Genomic DNA, 18,614 nt, shown 5'->3' on the forward strand with positions numbered 1-18,614 from the left:
ACGGCCGCTGGAGGAGATGTATATTCAGTCTGCTGATTTCGAGGGACTGTCCCTGATCTGGAGCAATGTCCCTCTGTCCCCCTCATTTTGGTCTGATCCATATAGTTGTATATAAAATTCACTTTTTATCTTTCAAAAAGTGTTTCTCAGAGCTAAACCTTTCATCTGATTTCTAAATTGCTGCATTTTGTAAATTTTAAAAGCAAATATAAAGGAATAGTAGTGGTAAAAAAAAAAGTCCTTGTGGATTTAATTAACCTTTTTTTTGGGGGGGGGGGGGGGGTGTTAATTCTCCTTTAAGGGGGTGTGGCAGGGGGGTGTGTCCTATGCCTACATACATTTTCTAGTAGGTGTCCCTCGTTCCTATTCCAAAACATTGGGCGGTGTGCCAATACCAGTATCGGTGCATCTCTACTTTAAAGTGTATGTAAAGCCCAAACTTTTTTTTTTTTTATTGTTAAATATTGTAGGGAAGGGTTAAAACCCCCTATTAGGTAACTCTTTTGCTTCCCGGATCCCGCTGGGGAGATTTCCCTTCACTTCCTGTTCTAGAGACGTCATGGGAAAATTAGAGGAAATCTCTCCAAAAAGCAAAGGAAGTCCCATCTTAGACCCCTTTCACACCAGGGCGTTTTGCAGGCGCTATAGCGTTAGAAATAGCGCCTGCAATCTGCCCTAAAAAAGCTGCACCATTGTCTGTAGTGTGAAAGCCCCGAGGGCTTTCACACTACAGCGGTGCGCTGGCAGGAAGTCAGGGAAAAGTCCTGCCAGCAGCTTCTTTGGAGCGGTGAAGGAGCGGTGCGTTTACCGCTCCTCCACCGCTGCTCCCCATTGAAATCAATGGGGCAGCGCTGTAATACCGCCGGCAAAACGCCGCTGTTGCGGCGTATTGCTGGCGGTTTTAACCCTTTCTCAGCCGCTAGCGAGGGGTAAAAGCGTCCCGCTAGCGGCCGAAATGCCCCGCAAATCCGGTGTCCTATCAAATATGGTCCCCTATCGGATAGTGTCCGCTGTGTACTGCGCATGCGCAGTACACAGCACACACAGATTCCGAAAATAGCCGAGGATGAACGGCGCCTGCGCCGTGAGTCCAGGTTCTAGCCCCACCATCCAAGTGGACATAGAGTTAGAATAAAAAGAGCCGAGCGGAGCGAGGCTGAGCCCGAAGCGTGGCGAGCGACCCTCTAATTTTCACAACCCTGTGTCCGCTTGGATGGGGGGGGGGCTACCACCTCCACTCATGGCGCAGGCGCCGTTCATCTTCTGAGATTTTCCGAAGCTTCGTCTGCCCCGTACTGCACATGCGCAGTACGGGGCGGACACTATATGATGGCAGGACACTATCTGCCAGAACACGGCGGTAAAACATTTTTGGATTTGCCCCTAAACTCTTTATCTCACCAGGAAAAATAAAGGGCAAATCTCCCCCACAGGTGCCCAGAGATCAATAGAAGACCTGATAAAGGCTTTAACTCTTCTCCATTCAAAATCCAAACTCTAATCCCCAAAAAATATCCTTTAGATGGACTTTAATAAAAGAGGGAACATCTAAGCGCGGCCTTTCACATATTCTATTATGTCCCAAATCCATGTCATTCATATTAGTGGGACCAGCCCACCAGTCTATATGTACAATATAGTGCGAGGACAGCACTGTACAGTGACCGATATCTTGTGCGTTTACGTCAGAATGTGCGTTTACGTCAGAACAAGGGATCCTCAGCCGCCCCCACCCCCCCCCCCCCCTCTCCATGCGATTCCGCTCACTTCTTCCCCATGTAGTTGCTGTAGACCTGGAAGACCTCCGGGTTATGCTTGGCAAAGCTTTCCGCCGTGTTCTGCTGCAGCCAATCCGACGAGCGCATCTGGTGCTGGAGCTGGACTATGAGGTCACTGAGGTTGGAGCCGGAGGGTTCGCGGTGGCTGGAGACGTAGATGACCTCGTCGGTGCTGTCTGCCTTACCGTCTTCTTCTGCCTGGTTCCTCTGCTCCAGCTGAAGCTCTTTCTCCCTCATCTCCAGGACCTTCCGGATCCGCTGCATTCCTGATGGTGGGGGAAAAAAAGACAACACTCCAATGCAATCTGATGGGTGATGTGACTGAAGAGAAAACTATCATACTTTGTTATTGAACATAGCAGGCCTTAGTAGAGGCCAACATGTTCTAACATAGATGTGTACTGCAATAAGGCAACGTATTAGAACACACAGATCGCCTACTTGCATACTGAAAGGGCCATTATCTTTATTTTTTGGTGGAAGAACCAAGATATCCCTCCAAAAAAAAAAAAAAAGGGATGCAAAAGTAAGTTTTTTCTGTTTTTGTAACGCACCGTGGCACCTTGGGGGTGAGCACTGTGGTTCCTTGTTGGGGGGGGGAGCACTCTAGCACCTTGGCCTGGGGGGGGGGGGGGCGGCACTGTGGTTCCTGGGGGGAGAGCATCTGGCTCCTGGGGGGGGGGGGGAGAACGTGGCTCCTGGAGCACAGTGGCTCCTGGGGGGGGGGGAGAGCACAGTGGCTCCTGGGGAGGGGGGGGGGGAGAGCACAGTGGCTCCTGGGAGGGGGGGCGAGAGCACAGTGGCTCCTGGGGGGGGGGGGGACGAGAGCACAGTGGTTCCTGGGGGGGAGAGCACTGTGGTTCCTGGGGGGGGAGAGCACTGTGGTTCCTGGGGGGGGGGGGAGCACTGTGGTTCCTGGGGGGGGGAGCACTGTGGTTCCTGGGGGGGGGGGGGGGAGAGCACTGTGGTTCCTGGGGGGGGAGCACTGTGGTTCCTGGGGGGGGGGGGAGCACTGTGGTTCCTGGGGGGGGGGAGAGCACTGTGGTTCTTGGGGGGGGGGAGCACTGTGGTTCCTGGGGGGGGGGGGGAGAGCACTGTGGTTCCTGGGGGGGGGGAGCACTGTGGTTCCTGGGGGGGGGAGAGCACTGTGGTTCCTGGGGAGGAGAGCACTGTGGTTCCTGGGGGGGGGGGAGCACTGGTGGTTCCTGGGGGGGGGGAGAGCACTGTGGTTCTTGGGGGGGGGGGAGCACTGTGGTTCCTGGGGGGGGGGGGGAGCACTGTGGTTCCTGGGGGGGGGAGAGCACTGTGGTTCCTGGGGAGGAGAGCACTGTGGTTCCTGGGGAGGAGAGCACTGTGGTTCCTGGGGGGAGGGGGAGAGCACTGTGGTTCCTGGGGGGAGGGGGAGAGCACTGTGGTTCCTGGGGGGAGGGGAGAGCACTGTGGTTCCTGGGGGAGAGGGGAGAGCACTCTGGCTCCTTGGAAGGTGAGCACTGTGGTTCCTGGGGGGGGGGGGGGGGGGGAGCATCTGGCTCCTTGGGGGGTGGGGCACTCTGGCTCTTTGGTGGGGGGGAGCACTCTGGCTCCTTGTGGGGGAGGGAGAGCACTCTGGCTCCTTGTGGGGGGGAAGAGCACTCTGGCTCCTTGTGGGGGGGAAGAGCACTCTGGCTCCTTGTGGGGGGGGAAGAGCACTCTGGCTCCTTGTGGGGGGGGGGGGGAAGAGCACTCTGGCTCCTTGTGGGGGGGGGGGAGGGGAAGAGCACTCTGGCTCCTTGTGTGGGGGGGAAGAGCACTCTGGCTCCTTGTGTGGGGGGGAAGAGCACTCTGGCTCCTTGTGGGGGGGGAAGAGCACTCTGGCTCCTTGTGGGGGGGAGGAGCCTCTGGCTCCTTGTGGGGGGGGGAGCACTCTGGCTCCTTGTGGGGGGGGAGAGCACTCTGGCTCCTTGTGGGGGGGAAGAGCACGCTGGCTCCTTGTGGGGGGGGGAGGGGGAGGGTCATTGGAGGGCGAGCACCGTGGCTCCTTGGAGGGCGAGCACCGTGGCTCCTTGGAGGGCGAGCACCGTGGCTCCTTGGAGGGCGAGCACTGTGGCTCCTTGGGGGTGGGACTTAAACTTTTTTCATGACCAGACGTCATTGATGTCTGCATGCCAAGGACAGATTTAGTAGAGTCAGCATATGTGGGTTAACTAAGCAATATCTCTATGACTAGTTTGCACACCTAAAACAAATTGAATGCGTTATTCCACTTTTGTTAGGAAAAAACCCTCCCCTCTGGGTGATCATTGCAGGGATTTTAACAAACTTTGTTGCAGATTTCTACCTTTTTGTTATTCTGTGTTTCTCCATGCCCATGTGGGAAAGTGAGTCTAATGGGAGTGGTTTCGTGATTATCAATCAGCTGTGCTCCTGCAAGGCTCTAATGATGAAAGCTGCTAGGCCTGCATCCCTTTAGACGTGATTTCCTATTGGGAGTATCTCACCAAAAATTTTATTTTTTTGCAGGGGATGCCTGAAATCTGACTTATATCTTAGTGAAGACTTCTGGGGAAATCAGTGAGCCAATCACACAAGCAGGAAATTGTGTTTCTGGGGGGCGTTCTGTCCACATTCTGTGGACAGAACCCACCCCCCCCGAGGTGGCCATATTACATTTTCAGAAAATTACAGAGCTGCAGATTGAAAAGGAAAGCTAATTTTTAAAAACATTTAATTACAAATTGACTTCTTGTGTTACAATTGTATATGCTATATTATGTTTTCTTCATTGGCTATTTTTTCCCCTACGAAAGTGGAGTTACCCTTTAATAATATACATGCAAGGACATATAAGGCTTTCTTTCTGTACACAGACTACCAAAAGAAAGCCTTATAGAAAGTCTAACCTGTTTTTTATTGTACGCTGACAAATGCACTGATGGAAAAGTATCTTTTTAGCCCCTATTTACTTACCAGTGGCGGCTGCTCATAAGGGGCGCCGTGGCCCCGCCCCCCTAATCCTTGCGCCCGTCCCCTAATCTCCATTCAGGGCACCAGACGTAAGGATTTCAATGGGAGTTTTTTTTTTTTTTTTGAAGCACATGATTAGAGCCAGAGTCTCTAATTGGCTTCAAAAAGGGTGGGCTGCAGGTGGACAGTGCCCTGAGCTCACCCAGTTGTGTGACATTAGTGAACTAATATTCTCAAATGTCTTCCTGCTTCTCCCCCCCGGGCCAATCAGGAAGCAGGTCCTGAGACCCGATTGGCCGGGAGTCCTAAGACCCGATTGGCCGTGAGTCCTAAGACCCGATTGGCCGTGAGTCCTAAGACCCGATTGGCCGTCAGTCCTAAGACCCGATTGGCCGTGAGTCCTAAGACCCGATTGGCCGTGAGTCCTAAGACCCGATTGGCCGTGAGTCCTAAGACCCGATTGGCCGGGAGGAGAAGCGACCGCCGGGACTCAGGAGGAGATGCGGGGGGGGGGGGGGGGGAGCCACGTAAGCCACGACCTAAATGGGGTAAGTGCGGGGCCGACGGGCGATCAATCGAGCGTAGCTGTTGGAAGGAGTTCTGCAACTATCACAATGTAAATTTACAGCCATGTGTAAATTGCTGGTGCTAAATAAATGCTTGCAGTAATAATAACTTGATGAGCAAGTATAAGTCTGGAGGAGTGGGCTTTTCTAAGCAGGCTGCATTTACATACATACTGCTGTAAGTAACACCTACCTGTGGTGCTGAGCCTTCATTAAATGAAAGAACTAAATCCAATGAATGAAAGGGGCGTGGTCAGGGACAGTCACGGTCAAGAAAAGCGGCGGCCCGCCCAGGAAACGAGGCAGGCACCGACTTCTAATGCACACAGTTGGAAGCTCACAGTGTGCAGTGAAATCAGAGGAAGTCATTTCAGTCCAGGAGAGGAGCCACTACAACTGTGCAAGACTGAAGGAAAGGATGGATGGAGTTTGGGTGTAATGACCGTCCTCATAGCACTCACCTAGCTGCAGTCGGTGAGTCTTGTCCGAGAATATGACTCGAAACCAGCCCGGCTCACAACATTCGAAGGCTTTCCCGCAGGACAGGAGGACTTTGTTATCCAGAAAATGTTGCCACAAAATGACTTCCTCCTCGAAGGTTGGAGCCCTCAGGTACTGCAAGAGGAAAGGAGAAAGACGAGGTCAGTGCTAGAGATGCTTAGAACATACCTCCCAACTTTTTGAGATGGACACCTATCGGCAAAAGTATGCAGGCAAAGGACACACCCCTTGCCACGCCCCCTTAAAAGGAGAATTGTACCAAAAAAAAAAAAAAAACAAGATTGGTTAAACCCACAAGCTTTTTTTTACCACTACTATTCCTTTATATTGGCTTTTGGAATTTACAAATGCAGCAATTTAGAAATCAGATGAAAGGTTTAGCGCTGGAAAACATTTTTTTTAAAGATAAAAAGTGCATTTTATATACATCAATATAGATCAGACCAAAATGAGGGACAAATGAGGAGGAAAGAAGGACATTGCTCCAAATCAGGGACAGTTGGGAGGTATGGCTTAGAACACTCGGGCGTTTAATCATATAAAGCCAAAGAGACTGTAGGATCCTCCATTTACTCCACAAACTAGAGCTGCACGATTCTGGCCAAAATGAGAATCACAATTTTTTTTTGCTTCGAATAAAAAGATCCCGATTCTCGCGGCGTAAAATCTTTCACATTATACAAAAAAAAAAAAAAAAAAAAAAAAAGGGCTAACTTTTATGTTTTTTTTTTTTCATTAAAGCGGAGGTCCACCCTAAAATGGACCTCCGCTCATCTGATCCCTCCCCCCCTCCGGCGCCACAATCGGCACCTTTCAGGGGGGAGGGGGGTGCAGTTACCTGGATAATCCAGGTAACTGCACCCACTTCCGGGCTAGCTGCCTGCGGAACGAGCGTAGGTTACGCCCCCGTTCCGCAAGCGCCCGCCCCCTTCAGCAAGTGCCCCGCTGCCTGCTGGGAAACACACAGCTCCCAGAGGCAGCGGGGACCATCCGGATTGCGCCGCGCGGCTCGCGCATGCGCAGTAGGGAACCGGGAAATGAAGCCGAAAGGCTCAATTTCCTGATTCCCATACCCAAGATGGCGGCGGGACCCGGCAGCCGAGCGAGCGATCGGCTTCGGGTGCCGACATCGCGGGCGCGCTGGACAGGTAAGTGTCACTATTTAAAAGTCAGCAGCTGCAGTATTTGTAGCTGCTGGCTTTTAAAAAAAAAAAAAAAAACGCGGAGTCCCGGTGGACTCCCGCTTTAAAGTAATTTTTTCCAAATAAATTGCATTTGAAAGACCGCTGCGCAAATAGTGCGACATAAAATATTACAACAACCGTCCCTCCTGCTTCTTTGCTTCACCCCCCCCATATATTGGGGGTTGTATTAATGTAGATACTTAGTTAAAAAGAAACTGGGAAGTGAGCCCACGAGACACGATAATTCACAACTCCACATGCTGATGTTTATTGCTCTTGATGATAATGCTAGCAGAGAATTGATGTTGTATCACCTGTTTTGCCTTTTACTCTGTGGGCAGTGTGGAAAGTATGCAACCTGTTGGTCTATGTGGACCCATTTCCTGATATAAATAAACAATTAAAAAAAAAATAAAAAAAAAATTACAACAACCACCATTTTATTCTCTAGGGCAGTGATGGTGAACCTTGGCACCCCAGATGTTTTGGAACTACATTTCCCATGATGCTCCACTACACTGCAGAGTGCAAGAGCATCATGGGAAATGTAGTTCCAAAACATCTGGAGTGCCGAGGTTCGCCATCACTGCTCTAGGGTGTCTACTAAAAAAATATATATAATGTTTGGGGGTTCTAAGTTAATTTTCTAGCAAAAAAAAATAAAATGATTTTTAACTTGAAACCAACAAATGTCAGAAAAAGGTTTAGAGTTTAAGCGGTTAAACTTTTTTCACTTAAACACAGTCTATTCCATTGACAAATTGTTACAATGTTTATACTTAAAGCGGGAGTCCGCCGGGACTCCGCGTTTTTTTTTTTTTTTTTAAAAGCCAGCAGCTACAAATACTGCAGCTGCTGACTTTTAAAATAGTGACACTTACCTGTCCAGCGCGCCCGCAATGTCGGCACCCGAAGCCGATCTCTAGATCGTCTCTCGGGTGCTGCCGCCGCCATCTTGGGTATGGGAATCAGGAAATGGAGCCTTTCGGCTTCATTTCCCGGTTCCCTACTGCGCAAGAGCGAATCGCGCTGCGCAATAAGGACGGTCCCCGCTGCCTCTGGGATCTGTGTGTTTCCCAGCAGGCAGCGGGGCACTTGCGGAAAGGGGCGGGCACTTGTGGAAAGGGGCGTAATCTACGCCCCTTTCCGCAGAGAGCTATCCCGGAAGTGGGTGCAGATACCTGTACTGTACAGGTATCTGCACCCCCCTCCCCCCTGAAAGGTGCCAATTGTGACACCGGAGGGGGGGGGGGATCCGATCAGCGGAGGTTCCACTTTAGGGTGGAACCCCGCTTTAAGTTCAACTGATAAAGAATGTTTTGATTGTTGGCAGACTGCCTGGTATTTCTCCTTCCTTTCTTTTGAAGGCTGTGGCTTCAGAAGAGCAGAGAGAATTCTTTGCATAGAAAGAATTGTGAAACACTTTAATCAAGATCGCGATAACGATTCTTGATGTATTTATCGGCGTATAACACGCACTTTTTTCCTCTTAAAATCAGGGGGAAATCGTGGGTGCGTGTTATACACCGATCCCCCACCGATTGCGAGCTCTTCTGCCTTTTCTGTTGGTCTTGGAAGCTTTTGGCTATTTCCGGCCGCTCTCGGCTATTTTCAGCCTTTCTCGACGGCTTTCGGAAGCCGTTGAGAATGTCCGAAAGCCACTGAGAACAGCCAAAAATAGCCGAGAATGGCCGAGTGCGGCCGAAAATAGCCGAGAACGGCCGAGAGCTACCGAGCGCCGCCGAGATACACAGGACATCCGCTCTGTATCTCGGCGGCTCCATTTTTAAATGGAAAGCCTGCAAAACAAACTGACAAGGCTGCAATGGAAGGCTGCAAATGACTGGGAAGGCTGCAATGGAAGGCTGCTAACGACATGCAAGGCTGCAATGGAAGGCTGCAAATGACATGCAAGGCTGCAATGGAAGGCTGCTAACGACATGCAAGGCTGCAATGGAAGGCTGCTAATGACTGACAAGGCTGCAATGCAAGGCTGCTAATGACATGCAAGGCTGCAATGGAAGGCTGCAAATGACATGCAAGGCTGCAATGGAAGGCTGCAAATGACATGCAAGGCTGCAATGGAAGGCTGCTAATGACTGACAAGGCTGCAATGCAAGGCTGCAAATGAAACTGATAAGGCTGCATTGATGGGCATTTAAATGTAAGTTTTTTTCCTTAAACTTCCCTCCTAAAAGTTTTTTCTTTAAAATTCCCTCCTAAACTTGGGGTGCGTGTTATACGCCGATGCGTGTTATACGCCGATGAATACGGTAATTGTGCAGCTCTACCACAAACCCCTCAAATATCCACTTACCAACTGTAGCTTTAGTGCTACATCGGGCCTTTCTGCGCAGAATCACCTATATACACGCGATCCTGCTCTTCCAGGTAGGGGGCGCAGGTGCGCTGCTTCTGCTGTAGTCACAGCAGAAGCCAATCAGAGGGTGCCGGCCAATGGATGACTGCCGGGTGTCACGTCACATTCGGCTACCCATCACATTTTGCTACGGAAGCAACGTTCCACAGAGAAATTATGCACTGCGCATGTGTAACTTACCCATATGCTTTCCAAAAGTTTTTCTGACGGAGCAGTGAAACCGCCAGATAATGTCACGGAAGTGACAAAGTGACATTACAGACAAGCTTTTCTTCTGTATAATTATTGATTGTAAGACACCACTTTGCTACAGGGCCCCCCGTGGGCTCATCTCGCTCACCTCGCTTCGGGCACAGCCTCGCTTCGCTCAGTATAATTATATTCTATTTCTATGTCCACTTGGATGGTGGGGCTTGAACCTGGACTTAGGGGTGGAGCCACATAATAACTGCAAAAGCGCAGCTCAACGTCAGTTCTGTCACACTATCTGACGGTTTTAGTGTGCTGTTTTGTCGTAAAAGTGTTGGAACGCATATGGCTGCGTCATGCATGCGCACTCCAGCGGGTAGCCAAATGTGATGGGTCGCCATAAGTGACGATACACCGGCAGCCGCTGATCGGCGAGGTGACAGACTAGACAGAGCTTTGTAAACAGTGGCGGCTGGTGTTTTTTTATTTGTGGGGGGGGGGGGCAAACAAACTCCCCCCCGTTGTTTGTTGGTCGGTCTGGCACTTACCCCATCGGCAACAGCGGGTGCTGGGTGGAAGGCAGCGTGGTGCAGCGGTGTCCTCTTCTCCATGGTGGCTTCCAGCTCCTCCCCTCCTCCTCTTAGGCGTCCAATAGGATCGCCTCTCCTTTCAGCCAACTGGGTGACTGGTGTCAAAGCCAGGTTCCTGATTGGCCAGGAGGTGGATCAGTGTTAAAAATATTTATTCGCTGTTGTAACACACCTGGGTGGGATCGGAGTGCAATCTCTACCACCCAAGCCCACCCTATATTGAAGCCTATTAGAGCCTCCGACACTAAAAAAAAACAGCACCTCCTCATTGAAATCCATGCGCCGGTGTCCTGAAAGGGGACGGATGCATGGCTGGGGGAGTGGCGATGAGCGGGGGGGGGGTTTGCGGCGCCTGTGGTTCCTTAATGGACGGGCGGCCCCTGTCTGTAAACAAGGCAGAGCTCCTGACAGAGGGAAGTGATGGATTTTCTTTCCCTGCAAAGAAAGAAAATCCATCACATCCCTTAGTAAAAGCACCACATAATACACAAAAACACTGGCTAGGCACATATTTAACCTTTTGATCACCGTACATTTTAAACCCCTTCCCAGCCAGTTAGTACAGTGACAGTGCATATTTTTAGCACTGATCACTGTATTAGTGTCACTGGTCATCAAATATGGTCAAAAGTGTCAGTTAGTGTCCAATTTGTCTGCAGCAATATCGCAGTCCCGCTATAAGTTGCCGATCACCGACATTACTAGTAAAAAAATAAAATAAAATATCCCATAGTTTGTAGACGATATACCTTTTGCGCAAGCCAAAAAATATACGCTTATTGGGATTTTTTTTACCAAAGACATGTGGCAGAATACATATTGGCCTAAATTGATGAAGAAATTAGATTTTAAATTTTTTTTATTGGATATATGTTTTTTAGAATTGTTGGCCTTTTATTTGTTTATAGAGCAGAAGTGATCAAATACCACCAAAAGAAAGCTCTATTTGTGGGGAAAGAAGGAAACACATTTTATTTGGGTACAGTGTCGCACGCAATTGTCATGTAAAGTAACGCAGTGCCGTATCGCAAAAAAAATGGCCTAGTCAGGAAGGGGGGTGGTAAATCTAAGTGGTTAAATGAGAACGCATACAGCAGCTATAGCGTTTAACTCTCACCTTCCGAAAGTCAATCCAGATGAAAAATCCGGCTCCTCGGTTTAGGAAGGGAACATGAAGAGCTCGGAGTTCGTCCGCCACAAAGTCCTGGGCAGCCCGCAAGCGAGTGTGGTTCACCCGCAAATAAGTCTGGTTAATCCAGTCTGTTATAGAACATGCAGGGAAATAGAAGTATATAAAAATATTGTTAGAATAGAACTATGATGCAAAGTATGATATACAAAGCTGGTTTATAGCATAGATAAAGCCTAAGGGCCCTTTCACGCTTGTGCGACTTGTCCTGTGACATGGAAGTGCAAAATGGCATGACAAGTCATACCCCATGATTTCCAATGATAACCATTCATATCTGTGCGACTTCAAGTCACACCGACTTAAAAAGTAGTCCCTGTACTACTTTGGTCCAACTTTGATGCCAGTTGAGGTCCATAGACCTCACGTTTAAACAGGCATTCCCTGAAATCACATCAAAATCGCAGGAAAATCGTGTCAAAAATTGCATGACTTTTAAGTCGCAGCAGTGTGAAAGGGGCCTAAACGGTATTCACTACGGTCTGTTTGCTTACTGGAGGCATTTTTACTAACTTCCAGCTTGCAAGTGGTGTCAAAAAGTGGGAATGATCAATAATAATAATAACAATAATAATAAGCCCCAGCAATAACCCTTTAGTAACTGTCAAGACCAGAAACAACCCCCAGTAATCGTCAATGCCAGCAATGACAGCCCCTAGAAAGTGTCAGGGCAAGCAATAACCCCCGGTAAGTGTCAGGGCAAGCAATAACCCCCGGTAAGTGTCAGGGCAAGCAATAACCCCCGGTAAGTGTCAGGGCAAGCAATAACCCCCGGTAAGTGTCAGGGCAAGCAATAACCCCCGGTAAGTGTCAGGGCAAGCAATAACCCCCCGGTAAGTGTCAGGGCAAGCAATATCCCCCCTGCATGTGTCAGGGAGAGTAATGTCAGCTCATAGCAATAAAACCTCAGCAATTGTCAGGACCAGCAATAACCCCAAGCAATAGTAAAGGTCATCAATGACAACCCCTAGCAAGTGTCAGGTCAAGCAATAACCCTTAGTAGGTGTCAGGGCCAGCAATGATACCCCCCAGCAATAACCCCAGCAAGTGTCAGGCTCTGCCATGATAAACCACAGCAATAGCAAGTGTCAGGGCGAGTAATGGTAACCCCCAGGAAAAAACGTTAAGCCACTGTCAGGACCAGCAATAATCTCCAGCATCAAGGCCAGCAATGACAACCCCTAGCAAGTGTCAGGGCAAGCAAAAACCCTTGCAAGGGTCAGGTCCAGCAATGATTAACCACAGTAATACCCCCACTAAATCTCAGTTCAAGCAATAACCCCAACATGTGTTATTGTGAGTAATGATAACCCCCCCCCCCCCCCCCAACAACTGTCAGGGCCAGCAATAACCCCCAGCAATAGCCAAAGCCAGCAATGACAACCCCTAGCAAGTGTCAGGGCAAGCAATAATTCCCAATAAGTGGCAGGGCCAGCAATGATAATCCCCAAGCAATAACCACAACAAGTGTAAGGCCCAGCAATGATAAACGGCAGCAATAAACTCTGACAATGACAACCCCTAGCAAGTGTCAGGGCAAGCAATAACCCCATGTGTCAGGGTGAGTAATTATAGCTCCCAGCAATAACCCTGTAGCAATTGTCAGGACCAGCAATAATACCCAACAATAGTCAAGGCCAGCAATGGCAAGTGTCAGGTCAAACAATAACCCCCCAGTGTCAAGGCCAGCAATGATAACCCCCAGCAATAACCCCAGCAAGTGTCAGGCCCAGCCATGATAAGCAATAGCCTCCAATATGTATCAGGGTGAGTGATAACCCCCAACAAACCTACTAACCAGTCAGCCACTGTCAGGACCAGCAATAACCCCCATCAATAGTCAAGACCAGCAATGACAAACCCCAACAAGTGTCAGGCTCATCAATGATAAACCGCAGTAATAATCCCAGTAAGAGTGAGTGCAAGAAATAACCCCAGCGTGTGTTATAGTGAGCAATGATAACCCCAGCAATTACCCTTTAGCAAGTGTTAGAACCAGCAATAAACCCCAGCAAGTCAGGGCCAGCAAAGGAAACAATTGATAAAGTTCTGGGGGTGCTGTAACACACCCAAGCATCTCCTGGCCCCTACATCTACCCTTAATTGATTCAACATGCAAATAAATGCAGTGCTGGTAATAAATGAACAAAAACAGTTCCAAAAGGGGGATGGAAGGGATGGTGCTCCACTGTGCAATAGACTCTCTGGCACCCACTCTCACTCTGCATACCAATCCCACTCCCCATGAAGTCAAAACTTACCAGACCTCAGCAAGTGTATGAGTAGTCTCTTGAATCCTCCGCATGGACTGTTGGTAACGCTGCTGGATGGTATCTACTATCCCTCACATGTTTCATCAAACTGACTTCATCTGAGGTTAGACCGGTCTCACTTCAGATGAAGTCAGTTTGACGAAACATGTCAGGAATAGAGCACACAGCATTTAACTAAGGTCAGCTAAACTGCAGGAGAGACGAGAGGGGGCTTTTTTAATTAACTACTATTCAAAAATATGAGAGCGCATAGCCAATACCCTATCATTCGTGTTTGTGCCGACAGCTTTTGTAACCATCCAAGTTTTTGAACCTATGCCCATAGCATATGTAGTTTTAAAAGTTTTGTATCAATAAATCACTTTTCAGAATCATGCTATGGGGCTGCAATTTGTCTCATGAGATCACAGCATCATCTCCGGGATCTCTGTGGTGGTGTATACCATAGATGGAACGATCAGCGGGACAAGCCAATCATTCCCGGATATACAGACACACCCAGCCCAAAATGGGTGGCCCTAGTTAAACACTGTGTGCTCTATCCCTGACAAGTTTCGTCAAACTGACTTCATCTGAGGTTAGACCGGTCTAACCTCAGATGAAGTCCGTTTGACGAAACATGTCAGGGGTAGTGAATACCATCCAGTAGCTTTACTAACAGTCCATGAGGAGGATTGATGAGACTACTCATACACACTTGCCGAGGTCTGGTAAGTGTTCACTTCACAGGGAGTGGGATTGGTATACAGAGTGAGAGTGGGTGCCAGAGAGTCTATTGCAGAGTGGAGCACCATCCCTTCCATCCCCCTTTTGGAACAGTTTTTGTTCATTTATTACCAGCACTGAATTTATTTGCATGTTACATCAATTAAAGGGGTTGTAAACTCTCGTGCATCCTATGCATTAAGGTGAAAAAACTTCTGACATTGAACGACCCCTGAGTCCCCCCGTTTTACTCACCTGATCCCATTCGTTCCCTCGGCAGAGACATGCTCTTCCTCTCTGCCCGGGGTTCTCGGCTCTTGATTGGATAGATTGATAGCAGCGCAGCCATTGGCTGCCACTGCTGTCAATCAAATACAATGATGCGGGCGCCGGTGGGGCGGGGCCAAGTCTTGCATTCTCTGTCTATGGGTGCAAATGCTGGACCCGGGAGCGTGCCCGCAAGGTAACCCCACCTGGGAGAGCGCTTCTCCCAGGGGGTTTACCGATGCGAGATAGAGCCGCCAGGGGCCCCCAGAAGACGAGGTTCAGGGCCACGCTGTGCAATCAAAAAAACGGCACAGTGGAGGTAAGTATGATATGTTTGTTTAAAAAAAAACGAAGGTTTAGTGTTACTTTAAGGGTAGATGTAGGCGCGTTGTTTATGTTCATTACATATGTTGCTTGGGGATCTGTGTTTGAAGGTTTTAAAACAGCTGCCCCCAGACTGGTTTCATTTTTATTTTAATATTAATTTTACTGATTTGGTTTAAATAAGTGCCAATTTTAACTGTGCCCTCAAGCGCTGGGTGGTGTGAGCGCCTATATTCACTTTCCTTTTTATCTATTAGATATATATAACTGCTGTGTCATAACTGGGTATACACTGGAACCTCGGATCGCGAGTAACGCGGTTTACGAGTGTTTTGCACTACAATTTTTTCTGACTCGCTTTGCTAGCACTGTCTTGCAAGACAAGCAGGATTCGAGCCTCTGGGGCATGCAGTACCACATTTGGCCAGCCGTGTGGGGGGCGTCGGTGACACTCGGAAACGCTCAAACACTCCATTCCCGAGTGATCTCAGAGCGTTTCCGAGTGTCTCCGGCGCCCCCGCATCTCTGGCCACGTGCGATACTGCATAGACAAGTAGTGGTGCGGAACGGATTATCTTTGTTTCCATTATTTCCTATGGGGGAAACTCGCTTTGATATACGAGTGCTTTGGATTACAAGCATTCTTCTGGAACTAATTATGCTCGTATAATCCAAGATATTACTGTAGTTCACTTCACTTCCTATTTAGGTGACAAAATGCATGAAATGGCATTCCTGGGGCATAAGGCTCAAATGATAAACGGATCTGGATAATGATACTAAAAAAAAAAAAAAAAATCGTTAGTAGTCCAATGAGATTTGAAAGTTACAGTCACATGACAAAAAGACAGATCCTTATGCTAACGTTTTTATGTATTGAACCAACAGACAGCAATTAAAACCCAACGGGGTTCTACTTTAAGATTACACTACCCCCCCGAACGACATCACATCTCACCACGGTCACGAAGCAGCTGAGCCATCTTGTACTGAATAGGTCCACAGACCCCATGAAAGTAGCAGAGAGAAGCCACTCCATTGCAGACATCTTGATTCTGAGTGTAGAGGGTGCCGAAACGCACCCCGGAGACAGCAAAGTCCTGAGGGAAAAAGGAGGATCTGATGAGGCAAGGGTCTTCCTATGCAAATTTAAACAATTTATTAGAATGTATATAAGCTTGATGGTGGGGGGGGGGAGACACACACAAAGCCACCAGTACGTTAATCACTTGCGGATTTCGAGTGTAAGAGATATTGTACTAAAAAACTTCAAGTGGTTGTAAACCTCAGACATGAAATATGAACAAAGCATATCCCTCCATAGTGTGTACTTCTCTCAGTCCAGAGCACTAAGTGTAATTTCTCTCTTCTGCCTCATTCCTCTGCAATATGTACGAGTCACATCTGACATGTTTTCCTGACACCCAGAGAAAAGAGGCGACAAGGGAGGGAGCTCCAGCACACAGCCTATCATTTACAGTCTCAGCCACTGTACCTGTGTGCAGGGGGTGTGTTGCTTCCCTCCAATCAGCTCTCACTGAGCTCTGCAGAGTGTAAATTCAGCTTCTCGCGCCCCCTGCTTTCTGAAAGCTCAGACTAACCGTATAAATTCTGCACTTTGAACTGCCGTAGACAAAAGAGAGGGCTACAGATAAACAGGTACAACTTATGTAGGAGGATTTGCTTCATCTCTGTATATCACCTGAGGCCAGTCACTGGGTCTATGTAAGGGTTTACAACCACTTTGAGTTTTTAATATGTATACATTTTTATGACGAATTACTTACGTCCAGCTCCCTTCCCTCTGTTGCCACTATGCTCCTCCTTATTTATTACCAGAAATTACTGGCTGTCAAAATGACAGCTGGTAATTTCTTTGTATTAAACAGCAGAAGTGGCTGTCAAAATGCGGGCACTCCGCTGTAAAATGACACTTGCAGATTTGTTTTTGGTGTTCCTTTGGGGAGATGTTCTTCCTGTCCCGAGACATAACAGGAAGTTAGAAGAAATCTCTCCAAAAGGAGGGAAAATCTTCAATTAGGCCAGTGGTCTCCAAACTTTTTAAAAGGAGGGCTGGACTGTCAGCATTGGGAGTAGAAAAGGTCCCGACCAGTGGCATAGCGTGGGTTGTCAGCGCCCAGGGCCAGGCAAGTAATTTCACCCCCTAACCCAAGTTTATTTTTAAATACCCCCACCTTGATCACACCCTAGTTTCAACCCCACATACCCCCCAACCTGATCATACCCCTCAGATAACCCCCTAATCTGATCACACCACCCTCCCCCCCTTCCAGATCCCACCACTCTGATCACACCTCCAGATCCCTCCACTCTGATCACACCTCCAGATCCCTCCACTCTGATCACACCCCCAGATCCCTCCACTCTGATCACACCCCCAGATCCCTCCACTCTGATCACACCCCCAGATCCCTCCACTCTGATCACACCCCCAGATCCCTCCACTCTGATCACACCCCCAGATCCCTCCACTCTGATCACACCCCCAGATCCCTCCACTCTGATCACACCCCCAGATCCCTCCACTCTGATCACACCCCCAGATCCCTCCACTCTGATCACACCTCCAGATCCCTCCACTCTGATCACACCTCCAGATCCCTCCACTCTGATCACACCTCCAGATCCCTCCACTCTGATCACACAACCAGATCCCTCCACTCTGATCACACAACCAGATCCCTCCACTCTGATCACACCCCCAGATCCCTCCACTCTGATCACACAACCAGATCCCTCCACTCTGATCACACAACCAGATCCCTCCACTTTGATCACACAACCAGATCCCTCCACTCTGATCACACAACCAGATCCCTCCACTCTGATCACACAACCAGATCCCTCCACTCTGATCACACAACCAGATCCCTCCACTCTGATCACACCTCCAGATCCCTCCACTCTGATCACACAACCAGATCCCTCCACTCTGATCACACCTCCAGATCCCTCCACTCTGATCACACAACCAGATCCCTCCACTCTGATCACACAACCAGATCCCTCCACTCTGATCACACCCCCAGATCCCTCCACTCTGTTCACACCCCCAGATCCCTCCACTCTGATCACACCCCCAGATCCCTCCACTCTGATCACACCCCCAGATCCCTCCACTCTGATCACACCCCCAGATCCCTCCACTCTGATCACACCCCCAGATCCCTCCACTCTGATCACACAACCAGATCCCTCCACTCTGATCACACAACCAGATCCCTCCACTCTGATCACACAACCAGATCCCTCCACTCTGATCACACAACCAGATCCCTCCACTCTGATCACACAACCAGATCCCTCCACTCTGATCACACAACCAGATCCCTCCACTCTGATCACACAACCAGATCCCTCCACTCTGATCACACAACCAGATCCCTCCACTCTGATCACACAACCAGATCCCTCCACTCTGATCACACAACCAGATCCCTCCACTCTGATCACACAACCAGATCCCTCCACTCTGATCACACAACCAGATCCCTCCACTCTGATCACACAACCAGATCCCTCCACTCTGATCACACCTCCAGATCCCTCCACTCTGATCACACAACCAGATCCCTCCACTCTGATCACACAACCAGATCCCTCCACTCTGATCACACAACCAGATCCCTCCACTCTGATCACACAACCAGATCCCTCCACTCTGATCACACAACCAGATCCTTCCACTCTGATCACACAACCAG

The 18,614-nt window shown here is 49.1% G+C and overlaps 1 protein-coding gene across 4 annotated transcripts in view; it reads right to left on the reverse strand.

Annotated features, from left to right (window-relative positions):
- Positions 1-1,733: 1,733 nt before the first annotated feature.
- ACCS (1-aminocyclopropane-1-carboxylate synthase homolog (inactive)) overlaps positions 1,734-18,614 on the reverse strand; it is a 58,433-nt gene continuing 41,552 nt past the window's right edge. For all 4 annotated transcript variants that reach the window (XM_077453516.1, XM_077453514.1, XM_077453513.1 and 1 more), the window contains 4 exons: positions 15,848-15,989; positions 11,249-11,391; positions 5,749-5,902; positions 1,734-2,044 (listed from right to left, as the gene is read on the reverse strand). In XM_077453516.1, the coding sequence (XP_077309642.1) occupies positions 1,764-2,044; positions 5,749-5,902; positions 11,249-11,391; positions 15,848-15,989 (720 nt within the window). In that variant the 3' untranslated portion in view covers positions 1,734-1,763. The remainder of the gene's footprint in view (positions 2,045-5,748; positions 5,903-11,248; positions 11,392-15,847; positions 15,990-18,614) is intronic.

The sequence above is a fragment of the Lithobates pipiens genome, unplaced genomic scaffold, assembly GCF_037356315.1.
Source record: "Lithobates pipiens isolate NorthernLeopardFrog02 unplaced genomic scaffold, aLitPip1_a1.2 Scaffold_24, whole genome shotgun sequence".
Taxonomy (NCBI): Eukaryota; Metazoa; Chordata; class Amphibia; order Anura; family Ranidae; genus Lithobates; species Lithobates pipiens.